The 20968-nt window shown below is 38.3% G+C and overlaps 1 protein-coding gene across 1 annotated transcript in view; it reads left to right on the top strand.

Annotated features, from left to right (window-relative positions):
• Window positions 1-20968, top strand: part of DSCAM (Down syndrome cell adhesion molecule) — a gene marked incomplete at its 5' end in the record, with an annotated part of 163232 nt that overhangs the window by 46941 nt on the left and 95323 nt on the right. The window contains 5 exons of the mRNA XM_010182256.1: window positions 1098-1194; window positions 2618-2746; window positions 9486-9653; window positions 13555-13625; window positions 20719-20959. Of these exons, the coding sequence (XP_010180558.1) occupies window positions 1098-1194; window positions 2618-2746; window positions 9486-9653; window positions 13555-13625; window positions 20719-20959 (706 nt within the window). The remainder of the gene's footprint in view (window positions 1-1097; window positions 1195-2617; window positions 2747-9485; window positions 9654-13554; window positions 13626-20718; window positions 20960-20968) is intronic.

Here is a 20968-nt window from a genome sequence, read left to right as displayed (position 1 = left end):
CTTAACATAGCTTGACAAGTTACCACATCTCAGATGATAACTCTCTAATATCCTTATAGCAAGTAGGAAATTAATACATTTATCTTAACCAATGGTGAATTAGAGTTGTACTCGTATTACCTTGGTTTTGCTAAGGAATAAAGAGCACATAGAGTTACCATGGCTCAGCTAATACGTGGTAACTTGTCAAGAAGCCACAAACATTATCATATATCTGGGTCCTTAATTCCCCATGTGAAATGGTGATAATACTCTTCATTATGTCAGAGTTTATGAAAACAATTTCACTCATGTTTCTGAAATGGATGTTGCATAGGTGAATACCACAGAAAAGACTATGAAAAAATGAAAGAAAAAAAGAAGACAGAAAAAGTCTGTCTTCAGGGCACAGTTTGAACTGTGTGCCATAAATAAAGTGTGGAGCAGCACACTGAATGATGAGAAGAAAATGGCATTTGACATATCTGCTCCTTTAAAAAATTCTCTCCCTATTGTACATTGAATGAAGCAGTGGTCCTGTAGAAAAAATACCATTATGATAATATACATAAACACTACTCATAACTTTCTATGTTATTAAATAACAAATTGAAAAGAAAAACCACCGAAAATTTTATCATGAGGCACCATGCTGAATACTACAGGTTTCACCACCAGTGTTAGAATCTTTATTTCCTCCACACAAACTTCAGCTACTTGAGTTATTTTCAGAAATAACTGGAAAAATATCAAGGCAGCAGGAAGTACCATTGTGTATGGAATATTTCAGCCAACTGTTAAATACTTGGCAATCTCATGAGTAACTGGAAACAGGACTCTTAATGAGAAGCTACAGGAATAGGTGGTGCTCCAACTCCTGACTACACATGTTGAGCTGATAGCCTGCTTCCTCAGCACAGGTGTTGCTAGCCTTGACAAGTCTCAGTATTTTGTTCACTTCAGTATGCATATGTATGTATGTGTATAACATGCAATATCTATTTATTTCTGCCAAGTAAAACAGTTTGTACAATTTTTCTTGCACCATACAGAAAAGCTGTTGGTTTATTTTCTGTGCGTGCTGTTCAATCAATCACTTCTTTTCAAACCACCTATAGATTCTGCCAACCGTGCGTGAAGATTCTGGCTTTTTTTCCTGCCATGCCATCAATTCTTATGGGGAGGATCGTGGAATAATTCAGCTCACTGTGCAAGGTAGGAAGAGGACAACATAAGGAAAAAAACACAGCTATTGTAGTACAGTAAGTGTATGTTGTCCTCAGAAATCTGTTGGGGGGTGGAGGCTCTGTTTCCTAATTAAATGTATTCCTCATTGTCAAAGAAATGAGGAGCCACATTAAGATGCTCAGTCTCTCATTTTCTAGCATCACAGATTAAATCAAAATAAAGCATAAGCTTGAGTCTTTCTAGATCTGTGTTTTTCTTAAATACACTAGTTGACAATCTGCTAAAGACACTTAAAACTAACATCTTCAGTAGGGACAGTGGATATGGCTTACTCTTTGGAGGAAGAGGAGATGGTTGCATTCGTTTTTAAAGAACAGATGTGCTTAAAACCCAAGTCTTAACTAAAGCAAAAGCTATCTGACTTTAGAGAAATAAAAAATAAAGATATATGTGAATCTTTAAATAAAATATTTCAAGTTTAATCTCCCAAAATAAATTGTAATCAGTTTACACAATGCAAACTCCAGGAATCTGTGTTGCCTGGGGCTGGGGTTCCCCTCCTGCAGGGTTTCACTCAGGCAGATGGCAGCAAGTCCTGGGGTGGCTGAGGTGACAGCATCTGAGATGCAGAGCACAGGCAGGACTCAGCCACTGGCCACTGCTTATTTCTGTGCCATGCTTGTTCCTGTGCTTGTATGCCTTTGAGCATGCACACAACAAATTTCTAGGACTTGCAAATTTATTTGTCCTTATTCTAGATGTCAAGTAACTGCAGATGTCAGTGAATGCCTAAGGCAGCCATGTCGAAAAATTTGGGTGCAGTTTAGGGACAGGTTCTCAGTTACAGCACTGCTCATTTAAACTGCCTTGATGACTTAAAACGGCATTAGGATGGGTATAAATGCTATTTATTTACATCCTTAACTCTAGAGGCAGAAAGAATCTTTAGTGTGATTTTAAACTGTTATCAAATTATTATTTTATTAAATGAAGACTTCTAAATATACTCAAAGAGATAGAAATTTACTTCCTCCCCCCACCAAATTTAGCACTTTTAATATTAGTATTCATATTTCTACCACCACCTTTTGTGTAAAAACTCTAGAGGTATCAGGAAACGTGTGTTCAAGGCAAAAATCTTTTCTGGCATGAGTAGTTCAATCTAGAGTGCTTTTAAGGAAATGCAACTCTATGTTGCATAAAAGAAGGTTTAATGGAAGTCAGTATTCAAGATTACATCAGTGACTCGTAGTTGAAAAGTGACTTTTCCTCAGTCTGTTGAGGATTCTTCAGCAGATGATTAACTGGCTTAGGGTACTAATGAGTGACCTGAGAAGACGCCATGAGAGCTTACCATCAGAAAGCTATGCCAGTGCCATGCTCATTAATGCTATCTTGTTGCAAACACAGGCTTTCTTCTGACTAAAACTATGTGTATGTGTTTACTCAGAGCCCCCCGACCCTCCTGAAATAGAAATCCGAGAAGTGAGAGCACGCAGTATTGCCCTCAGATGGACCATGGGATTTGATGGAAACAGTCCAATCACTGGCTATGATATCGAGTGCAAGAACAAGTCGGGTAAGAAATACTCTTCCTATGAAGTAATCCTCATAGCTAGTCATTCATCACTGAATTTGTATTGTAAAATATAATTCAAAAATTGAAACTGCCTGATGGAAACTTTTACCATGGTTTATTTAATCTTCCACATTAAAATTTATCTTCATTTGTTGTCTTTTTTACTGAGATAAGGACATTAAGGTTAGCAATTGCTAGTTTTTCCCTCTTACCAGAGAAACCTACACATAAGAGGGACAAATTCTGTTGTAAAACAAGCCATTCTAGGTGAGAGCTACTGTCATGATTTTGCTAGCTGATTCTTGGTCCCTTTTTTATCTGTTCTCCTTTTTTTTCTTTTCATTTTCTATTTTTCCCTATAGAAAAAAACCTCCCTTTACAAATTATCTTTTCTTGCTGTGCTGATTTTTAGAAGTTATTTTCAATAGATACACAAATACATGGCACCTTCCCTGGAAAGGTAGCAGTGAAAAAGGGTACTTATGAGAATTTCTGAATCAAGAAAGCTGTATGGTAGTTTGCCAAAGCACCATGCAGAGTTTTCAGTAACATCCTCTAAATATAAATACTCAGAAGAATAAGACTCAGAAAGATAAGACTCAGAAGAAGGGGGCTACATATTAGCAGGCCAATGTAAGCAGACACCTTTCTTCTAGGTCACCGTATAGTCACATCAATGAGCATCTAATAAGATGAATGAGAGAAATAGTTTTTAAAAAATAAAACCCCCTAAGCCAGGAAAATATTCCTGTTATGTTACGTATTAAGCCCAAAAATGTTGACTGTCTAGTGAAATCTAAAAATGGTCAAGGTCCTTGGAACTATATTTGTGATGTGAGAGAATACTTAAAATTAGGTACAGTGATAAGCACTGTCCCTGAGTTAGGCTTTCAGAAGAGACTAGATAAGAAATTGCTATGGAACAATGTTACCATATTTTAAGCACGATTAAAAAGACACTGAGAAATTATATTGTACTGGTTTATGTTATAGTAGTACACTAATATGAACATTCTATGTGTGGTTATCAGTGAAACATTCGTTTATCAAAGCAACTAAAGTACATTTATAATTTTCTCCCTTTAGTTCTGAGATGTAAAAGTGTACTTGTTTTTAAAATTATAAAATTAACTATTTTTTTTTCAAAAATATACCCATCTTTACTATTTTCCATTCGTCTACATTGTAGATTTCCCTTGTGCTTTACTTACTTAGGCAAAAATAGCAGAATGTTTTTATTACTAGATAAAATATTTTCAGGAGTGTTAAATCATCTGTCACTGGTTTTGCATTGGCTTTGTAAATTAAATTGACAATGTACAGATGAGCATGGTACCTGAAAGATTACAAGTAATAATTCCCCACTGAGGCACTGGTCAGGAATCACAGCTTTGGAGATGCAGACTGGGCAAAGATGTCTTCAAGGGATGTGTATAGAATCATAGAATGGTTTGGATTGGAATGGACCTTGATGATAATCTGCCATGAACAGGGACACTTCTCACCAGACCAGGTTGCTCAAAGTCCCATCCAACCTGGCCTTCAACACTTCCAAGGAGAGAACATCTGCAGCTTCTCTGGGCAACTTGTTCCCATGTCTCACCACCCTCACATTAAAGATCTTCTAATCTAAATCTACCCTCTTTCAGTTTAAAGCTGCTACCCCTCATCCTATCACTATGCCTCCTAATAAAGAGTCCCTCTCCGCCTTTCCTGTAAGCCCCCTTTAAGTGCTGGAAGGCTGCTCTAAGATCTAGATCTAAGATCTAGAGCCTTCTCTTCTCCATACTAAACCACCCCAACTCTCTCAGCCTGTCCTCATAGGGAAGTCCTCCAGCCCCTTGATCATATCCACGGCCCTCCTCTGGACTCTCTACAACAGGTCCATGTCATTCTTACGTTTGGGGCCACAGAACTGGATGCAGTACACCATGTGGGATCTCACAGGCACAGAGTAGAGGGGCAGAATCACCTCCCCTCACTCTACTGGTCACACTTCTTTTGATGCAGCCCAGGATGAGGTTGGCCTTCTGGGCTGCAAGCATGCATTGTCAGGTCATGTTGAGCTTCTCATCAACTAACACCCCCAAGTCCTTATTCTCAGAGCTGCTCTCAATCTATTCCCTGCCCAGTCTGTATCTGTGCTTTGGATTTCCCCAACCCATGTGTAAGACCATGCACTTGGATAGTTGAAATTCCCCCATGAGGACAAGGGCTTATGAACATGAAGCTGCTTCTATCTGTCTATAGAAGGCCTCATCTGCTCAGCCTTCCTGGTTGGGTTGCCTGTAGCAGAGCCCCACTATAATGTCCCCTGTCCCTGCCTTCCCTTTAACCCTGATCCATAAGCTCTCAGTTGACTCCTCATCCACCCCCGGGCAAATCTCCATGGACTCCAGCTGGTCATTGACATAGGGTAACACCCCCTCCTCAGCTCCTTCTTAAAGAGCCTGTATGCTTCCATTCCAACACTCCAGTCACTGGAGCCATCCCACCACATCTCCGTCATGTCAATAAGATCATAGCCCTGCAGGTGTGTGTACATCTCTAACTACTCTTGTTTATTCCCCGTGCTACATGCGTTTGCACAGATGCATTTAAGTTGGGCCCCCAGTGAAGCTGACTGACTGGCTGGAGTGGCTGGAATTCCTTTGTGTCACTCTTCAGGTGCTCTCCTGATGACCCATGATCCTTCTCCAGGCTCTGGACATCTATTTCTGGCACTGGCATCAAACTGGTAGGAGTGGGATGGATTGAGGTTTCCCTCAATAGATACCTAAATTTTATATCTAAAAGTGTCTGGACTTCGTCTTCTTTTTGATTCTTTTCCATTCTTTCCAACCACCCGCTTACTTTAGGACAGTTTTTGAAAGTTGTTCTTGCCTGATAGGCTCCTTTCTTGCCCTAAAAATATCACTTGTATTTCTGAATCATGTAACTCAAAATAAGCCTGTCTAGGAAGATTGAGCTGCTTTCCTTTGATTGAAGGAGTAGTGGAAAGGGACTTCAGAGATCTAAAACATATTTGTTAGATTTAGTTCAGTGTTTTCAAGTGATAATGCAGAATGTAGACAAAGATTAAGTGGTAATCACTCGAAACTTGCATTGCAAAATTATGTCTCTGTAATACAGGATGATAAATCAATAGCAAGACAGCAAATGAAGTACCATCAGATTAGATGAAAGCATCAAGACACAACACAGTGATAAAAGTTAAAAGACTGAGAGAAATTAAAAATAGTGGGTGGCAGAACAGGTGTTGGAGAAAGTATTTTTTTGTCTGTATATGAAGATAAATACTGGAGGTCATGTCCTAAAAAAAGCACATTATCTTCATCTCACTGCAAGGAGCAGAAATGTCATTCTATAGAATTTGAGGCTGAATGTTTGGAGAAACTACAGGTTCAGGATCAGGTTTTTGAATTCTTGCACAAATATTTTGTCATTAATTAAATCGTCAAGAAGATGAAACACGAAAGATGGTTACGGAAGAACTTGCACAGGGTAGTTGAGGGAAACAAAGATGAGGGAATTAAGTTTCCAGATATTAAAGGAACAGAAGAAAACTTGGGTAAAACATTCACAGTCCAGATGGATGTTCCAGAGAACATTCTGCCAAGACCCAAGTAAAGCTGTAAACAGCACAGTTGTGTTTAGTGAGAATTTTCCACCTATCTTGCTTGCCTGGGGGACTCAGAAATGGGTTTACAGCGGGATGCTTTTTATGAAGGAAAACCACAGAACTTTTCCGTTTCAGAAAACGTGCAAGTGACATATCATCCATGTACTCTACTACACAGTGCTGCCATCATGTATCCTGTCTACCCCTGCCAGGCCATCAGACAGAAAAGACCCATTAGTTAACCTCTAGAAGGAGCATGGAGTTGCCTGTCACATGGGTAGGCGGCACCTGTAGTGTCCAGTGGCCATGCAGGAGCAATATGAATAGTGGAAGCTCAGCAGTTCAGGCTGTTTCAGTACTTGGATACAATGCTTGTCTGTACAAAAGTGCACCTGTGGCACTCAGGCCTGGCCCATCATTGAAACCAGCCATCAGGCTTTTCCATCAGAGGTGTATCAAAAGGTTTAAAGACCAGAAGAGGTATGTGGGTCCTCCTTTGTGCCTCTCTCCTCATCCTTTTTTTTGTTTTAGGTGTTATTAGAGTTTAAGGGGCAAACTGAACTTCAGTTCTGCTTAACCCCTGATCTGAAGGGAGAGGACTGTGCCTTGGGCTTTCTTGTGCTCACCTGTGAACTGAGCATCCTTCAGGACGCAAATGCCTTCACAGACCTGAAAGGTTTCCCTCCCACCCCGCAAACCTGCCAAAGGGCTGGCCAGGTGGGTGCAGTACCGGCAGCGGCCACCGGGTGGCAGCGCCGTCCCGGGCCTGGGAACGGGGAACCCCTCACTTTCCCGAAATGAGCCTAGAAGACCAAACGGGCCCAAATTGTTCTCCACGGAGTAACCCCAAAGCTTCGGCCGTCATTCTAGGAACAAGTGGAAAGCTGCTGGTTTTCATAAAAATATAAATTTTTATACATCGTTGTGTCAGCGTGCATTTTATAAAACACTGAGAAGTGCCTGCGTGTAACATTTTAGGAGTGGAATAAAGAATATGTTAAAAATTTCACGCTTTCTTTTCTTTTCTTTTCTTTTCTTTTCTTTTCTTTTCTTTTCTTTTCTTTTCTTTTCTTTTCTTTTCTTTATTTATTTTTTGCTAGCCCATTGCTGCTTTTTTTCTGTGCTTTTTCAGTCTTTTCAGGTAAGTAGATTTTAGAGCTGTCTGGTACAACAATAAAAACCAGAAGAGCCAACACTTAATACCTCACTAAAATACTTACCACGTGGACATGAGAAAAACATCTTTAGGCTTTGTCAGAAGAAACCAAAATTAACTTTTTTTTCTTTCTTTTTTTCTTATAAACATATAAATTTTTCAAAACTGAAAACAGCTTAGGAGAGAAATTTATTAATATCTCTTTGGTTGGAATCAGTTTGGAAGGATTGCTTTTGTTGGTTTGTTTTCCCCTTGAAAAAGGGGATACATGTATCAAAATAAACTCCTGAAGTCCATGCATAGATAAATACTGGAAACCTACAATTAGAAAAACAGAAGTTTGTGAGTTTTTGGCTCTCTCTTTCTCCATGGTATATCATGACTCAATCTACTAAGAGTCACAAGTATTTTTCAAATATGTATATTTTATTTCAGCAGTTACTATGTACTACAGAGTCCTGCCACCCAGAGATCAGTATTTCAAACAACCAAGTAAAAACCTTAGCAATTTGAAAGTATAGGAGCTAGATGAAAATAATTTTTTTTCCTCATCAGGTAAAATTTAACACAATCTTCATACCAAACAACTCTTCAGTTGGTTTTTTTTTTTAATTCCTTTCCTGATGGCATGGTAAACTGGAAGAGACAGAATCTCCTTCTGTGCTTGTATAACATTTAATACAATGGAGTGTAACTGCTGGTTAAAATTCTGTAAATTTAAGAAATTCTGAGAAGTTGTAGCAGATTGAAAGCACATTATAGTTGCATTCCCTGCAGATAACTCCTTTAGAATTTCTGAAAGTATTCTTCAGAGGAAGCTGTGACAAACTCAGTTACCAAGGAAAAATATATTCAAGTGAATTTGTTTAGCACTTAAATGTCTGATTCCTAAATGTTTTCTGGGTAAAAAAAGCCTCACGGACAACAGTCTCTGTAATCAGCCAAGCTGCAGATGCCATTGTGACAACTTGTGTATCTTTTAGCAAGCTCATATAAAAGAATTTACACAGTATGTGCAAATATTTTGTATCTGAGGAAGCTTTCTATTTTTAAACTAATGTTTCTTATCTGCTGAGCTTTCTGCAATCCTGCTTACAGTGGCCCATACTGTAAAACACTCCTGTAGAGCCTCCAGTGACATCCCCCATAGGATGCTGCAGAGGTTAAAGGAGGAACATTGCCTGCAGTAAGAAAGAAATGAAGGATGGCAACTCGCAAAAGACACCAAGATGCTTTAAACTGATAGATTATATTATTTTGTTTGAAGCAATTGAATGCTTGGATGGAAAGGAGGGGTTATTGTGTTTAGCCAATTTCCATCCTTTTTCCTATTATATGTCTGGAGAACTTATTAAAAACACAACAGATAGATGAATAGTAAGCATGAATAATAACAATGTACTCTTCCTTTTACAGATACATGCAAACAGCTAAGAGGGTTCTACATTCACCTTGTATTAAATTGCTCCTGTAGCCTAACATAACTCAGGGAAATAGCATCTGTCCTGGATGGTGCTGAGCCCCATGTCTAAATTCTCCAAGCTTGTGCTCACTGTTCATCTATGGTCTGAGCTTCTGCAGTCTGGGATCACTCTTTCTGCCTGATCTCTGCTAGTCTAAAAGCCCTCCATTCCTCTTCATTAACTCCCTGTCACCCCTTTTTGGAGCACAATCAACCTTCTCTCGGAGTGAGGACTCCTGTGGGGCAGCAGCTCTCATCTTTTTCATAGTTGTTCGAATGCAACAATGGTAAAAAGCCACTATGTACACACACAGGCAGGCACACAAAGCTGGGGGATCTTTGCTGCTCTCACCACTCCCTCAAAAAAGGGCAAAGGAGTAGCTATTTCCTCATATTTGCTGGTGACCCCAGGGCTGAGATGGTTTAACTGCACACTTATGTTAGTGACATTAACATCATCTTTTATTTGTCTGTTTTATTTTAATCTCTTATTAAATAGACTCTTGGGATTCTGTTCAGAGAACCAAAGATGTTTCTCCTCAGCTGAACCAAGCCACTATCATTGACCTCCACCCTTCTTCGACTTACAACATTCGCATGTACGCCAAGAATCGCATCGGCAAGAGTGAGGCCAGCAATGAGCTCACCATCACTACCGACGAAGCAGGTACATACTGGTTTTGCAGCATCGTGCTGGGAATTATTGCTCTTTGACTTGACGAGTCTTTACTTGAAATGGTGCTTATGTTGCTGCAGCTGCATCGAAAGAAATACTGAATTGCTCCCATAAAACATTGTGACTTTTGCAACTTCATCGGAAAGGCCTGTAATTAAAGCCGTTCAGTGGCACCTAGTGGTCAGAGAAGACATTGTGCTCCAGATTTTCTGCCTGGAGTACTGGAAACGGCACACCTACATCTACAGTCAGGCAACTCAATCAACTACATCCTACTTTTAGTGGTGCTTCCTCCCCTGGGGGTCTTGTGGCTTTCCTTATATGCTCAGGTATTATTAGGGGTAACTTTTAAGCTACCTCCATTTGAGTACATTGATCTACATTAATAATATTTTCTTTAGCATTTCATCTGCTACCCTACCTACCATTTAGTTTTCTGATTACTGTATAAGTCAGTTGACTGTCATTAGTTAGTGTCACCCCCCTGTTCTTTGTTGCCATATATTCCTTTACATCACTACAGGTTTCTGTACCAGGAGGGCTCCGAGGGCATTTTCACTTTGATGGCTGAGCCACTTTTCTGTGAATTTGAATTGCTGCCTTCCAGTGCCATCTTATTTTTATTTCTCAGGGCTAGGAGAAGTGGCAGATGGTTAAGGACAGCACAGTCTTGTGCATGCTATCACGTTCCAAGTCCTACATGTTTCATGTAACAGTGCAAAAGACTTGCAGGTGAAAAGCAGAGGGCTACAGCTCTCTGTTTCAGCAATAAGGAATGGAAATGCTGAATGACCCTAAATACTTCTACCAAGTATACACTGCAATTGCATACAAAGTACGAAGGTGTATAGTTGAGAGTAACCCAAGCATCTTCAACACCGTTAGCCCACTGAAACTGAGTGGAAGTACTCTAAAAAGTCTTGAACAGACAGAAGCTTGTTCATTTGTATTTGAAAACACATTTTTATTTTGCTGATTTTATTTTTCCTGTTACTTTATGCTAAGTCAGCAAAGCTTCCTTCTTTGGGGATTTTGAGAGGTACACCATAATGTAAGTATATGGGCGACAGTGTCCCGGCAGTGAAAACCCTTATTTTGCAAGAATTTCAATTCAGCTTATATGAATACAACTGTGTAATTCCTGCTAATTTTCTCTGGGGGTGAATTTAAAACAGTTAAAATATACCCCAAGACAACGTGTTTGGTTCTGAGGGACTTTTTGAATAAGAACAAGACACAAGGACTCACAGTGAAAAGCAAGGCGAGCAGGAGACAATGAGATGTATTTCTTTTTTTCACCAGGTGTTTTTTTCATCCTAGTGGAAGGAAAGCAGTGAAGAGTATTCACATATTTACAAGCCTTTGATGAACAGCTTTATTAGCAGTGAATAGTTGGTTTGCAAAATATTTATCATTTGATTGGGATTTTTCTCTTCTTTTGCTCAATGAAAACATGAAATCACTAGAGAAAACAGACTATCCATTCTTTCAGCCAGCATCATTTGTATCTGCAAAATGCCTATTCTTCCTTGTGCATATACATCAAAGTAGAGAGTTGGGTCTTGCATCTACTCTCCTATTCTCTTTTACTCACCCATGCTTGGAATAATTCTTAGTTGCTGAGTTTTTCTTGTCTGATAATTAAGTTGTCAGGATCAGCAGCTGGCCTTGAAATAAAAAGCAGCTTCCCCATGAACAGGGTGGAACCTTAACATCACATTTTGTTCAGTTCTTTGTAACCAAGTTTCAGAATAATTGATCCCTTTGTCGTTGTCTTTTAAGAAGCTGTCTATTTGGAGAAAAAGACCAGCAGTGTGGAACTGTATTCAAAAGTCACTGATCTACCTAGGGAACAATTGGAGGAGAGGAGGTCAGGCTTAGGCAGAGTATGTGATGTTTGTCTCCTGGGTTTTGATTTCAGGTGGTGTGCAATGTACAAGAACATCATTTTTTGATCACTGTTTACTTCTGCTCTCTGCTTTTACAATAGGAAATGGAGAACAGCATGGGTGCAGAGAATGAGAGAAAAGGTAATGAGAAGGGAGCAAAATAAATGTCCAAGATAGACAATATAAAAACTGAACAACTCAGACCCTACTATTGGCAAGGGGGCACAGATAGTGTATTAGAAATTACAGAGACCTAAGTTGGCCAGCACTACCTATTAGAAAGAAAACTGTAAAGGGTCTCTATAGCAAAAGGATAGTCAAGAATGGCATGATTTCAAAGCTTACAGACCATATCTTTCTCTCCATATGACCATATTTAGTTCCTATGTTGGGAAATAAACTGTAAGTACACACTTGCACTAATGCTTTTCAGAAAAACAAAAGCATTATGGCTGTTGTTCTATACCAAAGTCAACAGAGGAAGCTGGGATATCTGTGTCTTCTGTATGTCTTTGTCACAATCTCTATCTGTTCGTAAAATAAATGACTGCTCATTTAACATTTCACCATGGTATGCCAAAAACAGTTAGCTACTTGGGTCTGTAAAAACATTTGAGGTCTTTCAAGGAAAAAACAATATTTTAAGCAGTGTGTTTTAAGATCCATTTTTAGCATCAAATGCTTTGCTCAAATTCCACTACATTATAATGTACCTGGAATAATTACATTCATGTTTGTCAGCAGGGGTACAGTATCAAGGACAGGATTAAAAAAAATCAGAGACTTCATTTTTGCCAGTGGACTTTTTAGTCTTCTCCTTCCTATACATTAATGCAAGGGGAATGGAAAGGAAGTTCTTTCAACCTTCGGCAATTTCCCATATGAGAGACAGTCAAGAATGGCACAGAATAGGGCATGATTAATAACTTATACATATTATAGGCTATATTCTGAGTCTCTCTGTTTTCATCAGTTAAAGAAAAATGTTCTGGTTCCTTTCACTGCAGCTGTCATTTTCTGCTGCTCCACCTCTAACAGCCCCATCTCACCCTTTTTATTGCTTTACTTCCTTTGTCATGCTATTAAACTTAATTTAATACCTTTTACTGAGGACATATTCTGCACCAAAGGAACCTCTACAGCAGCTCGAGATTACTCCATTCGTTTCTTCAGATCTTTCTTTTACAGTTATTTACTTCGCTGAGCAAGCAATTTGCTTCACACCTCTCCATTCAATCCCAGCCAATTCTTGGTCTGCTTTGTAGTTGCCCAGCTGACAAGTAGGCTCCCCTAGACTCAGGGCCTTCTGTTTTCATTTGCCTTTAAAGCATCATGCACACACTTGGCAGCATATCAATAGCAAATGAAACTCAACAAACGAAACTTCTCCTGACTCAGGCAGGAGCTACAGCATGCTTTTTCCATCTGACAGTGAATTTTTGCCTGATTTCCAGGCTGGGATACTTACACTGCAGAGGGAGGGGAGGGTAAAATTTGCAAGTTTTTGTGTATAAAACACTTGATATTTGACTGAACATGCTCAGCTTCTAGTGAACAAAGGGGATCTCACAGGAAAATGTGTGACGTGGTGAAGACTGGCTGAGGAGCTCCCATCTCATCTGCTTTCAAATGGCTTCTGCTACCTTTGTATCACCCAGAGTTCTGATGGCTGAAAATATGTCTTGCCTGTTTACAAGAGAGCAGCAACATTGTGAACGTATCACTAAACAAGAAAAGTCACAGTTATTCATACTTATTTGTTAGGTTGCCATATCTTGGCATGTTTTCTGTTTCACTGTGTGTCAGAGATGATGTCTGAATCAGGAAGACAATACGCTCTGGCTTTGTTTCGTGAAGTCATATCTTCAGTTTTCCATACTGACATTGACTCAGTCCAAATCTCTATGATGCTGGTGTGTTAACTTGGTGACATATCATACAAAGGGCTGAATTCTGTGTGATGTGAATGCCAGTGTTGATCCATCTCTCTTCTCTCTTTTCAGCTCCTGATGGTCCACCTCAGGATGTCCAACTTGAGCCTATATCTTCACAAAGCATTAGGGTCACCTGGAAGGTAAATATGCACAGCCAGGAATACAGACCCTGACAGTAATTTGGTGCATTCAAAGAGATTCCATTGATGGAAGTATTATAACAGCTGTGGATCAGTTATTTTATTTGTGAGAAACCTTACAGATACTTTTGCAAAAGTTATTGGCCATTAAGACTGGTGTATTATGCAAAGAAAGAACCTCCCATTGGAGAGTAATAGGAGCAGCCACTTACCTGTACCAGTGACAATAACATTTCCTACTTCCTTCTGATTTCAGAGATAAGGCTATGTACTTGGAAAATGAGCACTCACAGAGTTTTACTGTGGTTTTGGGCAAAATTTCTGCAAACCACTGGAGCCAATGGGAGGTTTTTCCCATTGCAATGGACTTTGGGCTGGACCCTTGCTGAAGGCATGTCTGCACAGAGAAAGCAATAGAGTGCCTCAGTATAGTCCATGAGAATTGATGAATCAGAGCAGCTGATTTAATATATATATAACTAATATTATTTAAAAATCTGGCATGTCTTGTGATTCAATTAATGTTTCTAGCTTTTGCCCAGTGTTTTGGTAACCACAGAATGTTTTAAATGCTTTCGGTAAAATATCGGAGGTACTTAAACTATGCTTTAAATGGTTTTGTGCTATATACTGTTTGTACATTGTAACAGACAGAATAAAGCTATCTAATTACAGTACTGTAAACTCAATATTAATGGTAGTTTCCAAATTGTATTGATAATTCTGTATCTTTAAGATCCTGAAATATATAGTATTAAGTGCTGGAGCAGGATGGTGGCATCATACTCATTAATTTTCATAGTGATGTTAATTACTCCTGCAAATGTGGATAATGTGTATTTTGCACCACGATATGGACCATCCAGAAAGTCAGGATAGTAACACTGAGCCGCTGCTTCTTAACTATAGAAAAAAACTGTAGGGTGCTTATTTATTTTTTAATTTATTTATACAATAAATAACCAGCACAATCTTGTGTTAGTTTTGAGTTGGTTCCAGAAAAGATAGGTTTCTATAGTGTGTGATATCTGTACAAAGCTGGGGGAGATATAATTACTGAGATGTCCAACTAATACAGAGGCAGCTGTCAAGATTTTTTAGTAGTTCAATGGTGGTTTAAAAATTGTGGATTAAAAATTCTGTTTTGATGAGACATTTCAGTATTAAGCTTCAAAAGCAGCAGTCTCAGACCTCTTATGCACAGATCACAAATGCAGTGCTGATTCTTAGATCTTAACCATATCTTAAACTTATATCAGTGCTGGTTTTCATCAAATGGTTTCCAAAACCCAAAGGCTTGTAGTCACTAGGCTTTCCTGATGGTTGAAGTGAAACATAACAATCTATTTACAAAAAGCATACATGAAGCATGGATTTAAATGCAGCATACAGTCAGTAGAGCAAAGGAAATAGCTATTGAAGCAATGCAAAGTGTACAGTGACTCTCAACAACTGAAATAAGATGGGTTGTTAATGAGTTATTTCTTTTTAAAGCACTCAAGAAGTGTGACTGCCATTGCATATAGTCAACTATAACCTCTAAGCTTCTATGCATGACCTTGTCTTTATGGATGTATGGGTAGGCAGATTGAAAGGCTTTGTTTGATTTTTTAAAGTTCACTTTGGGGGATATTTTCAAATACTACAAGAGAAAATAGCACCATTGGTTCCCTGCTGGAGTTTATAGATGCCATTTGTGATTCTGAAGATTTGCCATTAAATTTTATAGATGCAGATGTGTGCAGGAAGCTACAAGAAAAAATAGAAAAATTTCCACACCTACATTTCAATAACATTGTCTAAAATAAGGTTCAATTTGTACTTCTAGGCCACTTCAGGTGCACATTAGTGTCTTGATCTCTAGATATTGTCTAGGGAGTAGAAGCATGTCAAAAGAGTAGCTGGAATTGTATTCTCAAGATCATGTTTCGAATTTGATTTGTGAATACTTGTGGAGTAATGATCAGTATCTAATATAACAAAATAATGACAGAAACAAGCTATGTATTGCATATATACTCTATTGCGTTAGCAAGTCTCATGAGCTGAGCGTAGAGATGGTTTTCACAAGTGGAATGAGCTTAAGCTGTGAGCTACCTGTGCTCTTGGAAATGTCTGCTTGTACCCATGCAGCATATATCCAGACCAGAAAAGGTGAGTTCATGCTTCCAGAACTGTGCCCCTCCAGGTAAACCTTGGGCCACACACTGCAGATGCTGGCTAGGCATTCAGAGATTTTTGTGGACTGAGCTGCCAGATGGCACACCTAGTCTCTAGTGAATACCTAGTCTCCCATAAAACTTCAGGATATTATTCCCATAGATCCAGTCTCTGTTAAATCTGTTAAACCTTTTAATTTATGACCAGCAGCATCTGACATGGTCAAGCGGCACAAGAGTCAGTGTAGCAGTGAGCTGCTCCTGGTGGCATGTCCTCTAGCCAAAGTGCTAGGAAGATGCTGGTAGCTCTAGCAAGAGGTAGCCCATGGCCCCATCATGCCACAAGATCCCATGAGGTGCTTTTCTGCAAGCAGCAGAAGCTCTGGCAGTCTGCTTGTGAAAGGATGGACATCAAAAGGTCCACTGACACTTCACTGAAATTCTGGTCATTTGACCTTTGTGCTGTCAAGGCCCTGTGTGCTCAGCTTGAAAACTCTTTGCCTTGATTTGCAGTCATGGCTTTATCTGCTGGTAGATTAGCACATCTGATGGGTGCTAAGTTTCTGTGTGATGTTAGATGTATAGAATCATAGAATCATAGAATGTATTGGGTTGGAAGGGACCTGTAAAGATCATCTAGTCCAACCCCCCTGCAGTAAGCAGATGTAGCTGAAACCTAATTGTTTTCCTTGACCTCAAAGTTCCTTTACAAAAGCGAAGTCACTAAACTGCCTTCCTGAAAGGTTAGTTCTTGCCTACTCCTATATTTGCTGGAGTTAATTATTTCCTGTATGCCAATTTGTAACAGCTGATCAAGAAGTCCCCCTAATTAAGAAGTCTCGAATGAGGAGTGAGACATCCACTTCTCTTGAATTGTTGCAGTTCTTTTCTAGCCAGAGCAGTTTTAGTCCATTACTAAACAACGTACTTTAAGATGGTCCCACAGACATACTATAGTTTAGTCTTATGCTGGATCCTCACTTTTGGGTAGATCCCTATGATGCACTGCTCTGCAGAAGGGACTCATTGCATTGTGCATTATATAATATTTAAGAAAAATTAAATACTCCATGAGATCAATCCTATATTGTCATGGAGGCAAAAAAGGAAGAAAATAAAACAAGTAATACCCTGGTCATTTTTATCTGGGAGTCGTGTGTGGCTTTTGCCATGAAAACCTATGGTGACAGGATATAAAAAAGATTGTGATGAGAGCCACAGTTATATTTGAAGTTGACAAACCTCATTTAGATACAAATGGTGTCAATAATAGCAAAAGGAGCAGAGAATAATACATGAATTATCTTTCATTTGTATTAATTTCTATTTCTGCAGCTTGCTACAGCCATTAATCTCCCTTTAAAGTTTCTCTTAGCCCACTTTTAGAAAATCCTAGCTAAGCAAAGTTTTATAGATCTGTGATGTATTTAATCCCATTTCTATGTGTCCACATAGAATATTGGATTTCAGATTGAATTTTTAAATAATACTCAGCACTTTTCGATAGTTTAAAACGGTGCAGAGAGAATGGGAATTAATCAGGAATTCTCATTTAGAAAAGAGCATGAAAATATTCATTCTTTTTTCTTGTAGTACTTTACAAGGCAAATGAACCCATTAAATTTAGACATGGGAACAATTCCTTCTCCTCTTTATGCATATACACATGCACACAACTATAAAATGCCACGCTTCACAATAGTCATTGATACCTTATTTTACAAATATTGTCTTTTATGAGATAAGCAGTAAGATCATGGACTGAAACATACTTTTTGATAATGTTCTATGACTGCTGACAAGATTAACAATAATTTTTCCCTATGAGTACTTAGTCATGGACAAATGTTTCACTGAAATTTCTACCAGAAATATGCCTATACACAAGAAAGCATATGTATCAAATATGATTTGTTTGTGCAAAAAGTCAATCCAAAATGAATCATTTAGATAGTGTTAACAAGGAGCATTTGAAGTTTTGTGGAGCAGAACATTTCAGTGCTTTGTTCTGAAGTGACTTTGAGCTTGTTTTATATTGTATGATGTTTCAAAGTGAAAAAAAAAAGTTAATATTTCATTTAAAGAAAAAGTTCTCTTGACCTGAAATAATCATAAAGATGTGTCATTAAAACTGTAAAATTTGTCATTTTATTCCAATTCAAAATGAGAAAGTATATAATTGCAGAATTCACAATGAAGAGGCTATTCTGGCTATAGTTCTGCTCTGAGAACATTTGAATGCATAGTAAATGTATGATTCAGTTTTATCATTATGTTCCATTCGGTTCACACTATGATATATATGTTCCAATATATGCGCTACATGCTTGTGTAACCTATTTGTACAAGGTATATGCTCACTTTTTCTTGATATACAGTACATACCTTACAGTATATAGTGTACATACCTTACAGTATATAGTGTACATCCACACAGCATCTCAGTGTGCTTCTGTAGCAGTAGGCAGTGCGTGCCATTCACAAAATGATAAAAGCACTACATTATGTGGTACCTGTGTTTTATGGATGTTGCTTGTGATTTCAGTGTGTGATGTGTGTTTGTGCAACAACTTCTGTTCAAAAGCCACCTGTGGTAACTCATGAAAATGTTCCAGTTGCAGGCTTTAACTAGGAGATGCTTTAGATCTTGAGAAGTGCAACAGTGTGCATGTTAATGTCTGAGACAAGAAATCTCTACACTGGCTGCTGAGGATTTTCCAAGCTGTGATGGAATCCAGCACTGGTGGAGAGAAGTGATGTCCTGGCATGATTAAACTGGTGCCTCCAGACTGATACACGTTCAGAAAAGAGACAGTGACCTGCAACGTTGTCTGAAAGCATTCCTCCCTGCATAACACTTATTGAGTTGTCTGCTGTTATGTCCAAACTGTTTGTCATTTAGTCAATTTGAGATGTTTAGATTATGTTAGTTCAGTCTTTTCACCGCTTCTCATCAACACTGACAATGCCTATAAAAATGTATTAGCTATGCAAAATTCTATGGCTAGTAACAGAATTTGAAATCATTCAAATAATGAAACAATTCACCACTGAAATATTTAATTATTTAAATGTGTTGAAGTTATTTTCTTCTCAGATGGAATGAAATAACTTTATCTTATGAACGTATCTGGATCTCAAAGAAACAAACATACAATCTGGATTTAGTTTCCACCCAAATCAAAAGGGTTTTTAAATCCAGTTAAAAAAAATACTTTTTGCAATCCTTTAAAGATCATGAAGCCATTCAGTTGTTCAGAATAGGTAACACACCTGCAAACGAAGTGTCTTGATAATAAAGACCTACATGTTTCTAAAGATCTTTTGACAACAGAAGACAGAAATATTCAAACAGGAAACAATTATGCTCTTAGATTTCAAAAAGACAGTTCTAATCACTGCAGTGTACCTTACAAGGTGCACAAGACCCGTATCTCCTAATTCTGTGTTCTACATGTGAACAGACAGGATTGCGCTTGCAGAGAACTTATTGGTGTCAGAGGAGCTAAAGTAGTACAGTGGAAATTATATCCTTGCTTCATATTTTGTTTCTGTTTCTGAAGGCAGGAGGGAGAAAAAAAATAAACCATCTGAATAGATAATTCAGTCAGTCAGATCCATCCAGTGACAACATCTAAAATACAGAGAGGTTGCTGTTTTTTTACACAGCAATGACGTGCTGGTAGTGGATGAAAGGCAAATCCTGTGCTGGTTTTATTGGCTCCAGTGAGACTTCAGTCCAGTTGACTATAAACTCACTGGTTCTGTGCCACAAAAAAGTATTCCTCTTGAGAACGTGTTCCTCGGTAGATTTAGTGCTATACAGTAACAACAGAAATTGCTGCTTGTGCCAGTTTAACTCATTGCCGATAAACTGCGTCACAAAGGCATCTTTTATGGGTCAGTGGAATGGATGAGCTCGTGGGCATCTGGTGGGAATTTAAAAGAGGTTTGGAGGATTTGAAATAGCTTTTTGTCCATAGATTATAAACTGTGCTTTATAATGTTTATACTTATTATACCTCATACACATAGGAAATCAGACAGAAACATATTAACATATTGAAATTAGTCCAGTATGGAATTTTAATGGTATTTTAATAGGTATTTCTGTCAATAATAGGCTTTTTCCCTAGGTTGACAATCCTTGTTTTACTCTATACTACATTTTCTGTTGCAGAGTACAGAAATTATTTCCACTAGTCAGGTACAGGGAATTTTGCACTGTGACGGAGAAATATGGTATATAATTATGGCCAACAATTTTTTACTGTCCATATTCTTCAATGCCAGATATTGTACACCTTTTTTTTAGTAGCTATTCAGTATGCAAATCCCTGCTTTCCAATTCATTATTGACTTCAGCACTCATTATCTAATCATCTCTCCACACTACACACTGAATGAACAGAAGCATATTTCAAAGCACAGCGTAAAATTTTCCTAATGGATCTAGCTGAATAAACTTATATGGCTGCCTTCAACAGATCAATAAATGCCTTACTAAAGATTTAGCAAGTGAATGATAGAGGCTTCTGGCAAAAACACAATTAGTAGTGAACGGTAGGCCTGTAATGCAAATATACCCTTATCAACTCAACTTTGATTGATTCACCTGATAAGAGAACAGAACATTATAAATTCAAATTATTACTCTAGAATATCTCCTTATAAGGTTTTTCTGTGTATAAACCACTCAAAGGTGTTTCTTTTAGCACAAAAATGCACAAATTAGAACAAAATGCACCTAAAATTTATATCTCATGGTAAAATGTTACTGTTTCATGTGCAAGGAGTATGTTTTAATTGTTACTTAGAAATAGAGTTGCATTTGGTAGGGAAAAAAATGTCAATTTCATGTATATTTCAAAAATTTTAAGGGGAACGAGTTTGGAGACATGTACTTAATGTGTAATCTTTCATATTCTGTTTAGGCTCCAAAGAAGCACTTGCAAAATGGAATTATTCGTGGATACCAGATAGGTTATCGGGAGTACAGTGCAGGGGGAAATTTCCAGTTCAATATCATCAGTATTGATACCACTGGGGACAGTGAAGTTTATACGCTGAATAACCTGAAAAAGTTCACCCAATATGGCATGGTAGTCCAGGCTTGCAACCGGGCTGGAATAGGACCTTCTTCTCAGGAAATCATCACCACTACTCTTGAGGATGGTAGGTCCT

Source organism: Mesitornis unicolor, unplaced genomic scaffold (assembly GCF_000695765.1).
Source record: "Mesitornis unicolor isolate BGI_N332 unplaced genomic scaffold, ASM69576v1 scaffold2924, whole genome shotgun sequence".
NCBI lineage: Eukaryota > Metazoa > Chordata > Aves > Mesitornithiformes > Mesitornithidae > Mesitornis > Mesitornis unicolor.
Note: the sequence above shows the minus strand (reverse complement) of the source record. Positions and strands in the feature narration are given on the sequence as shown.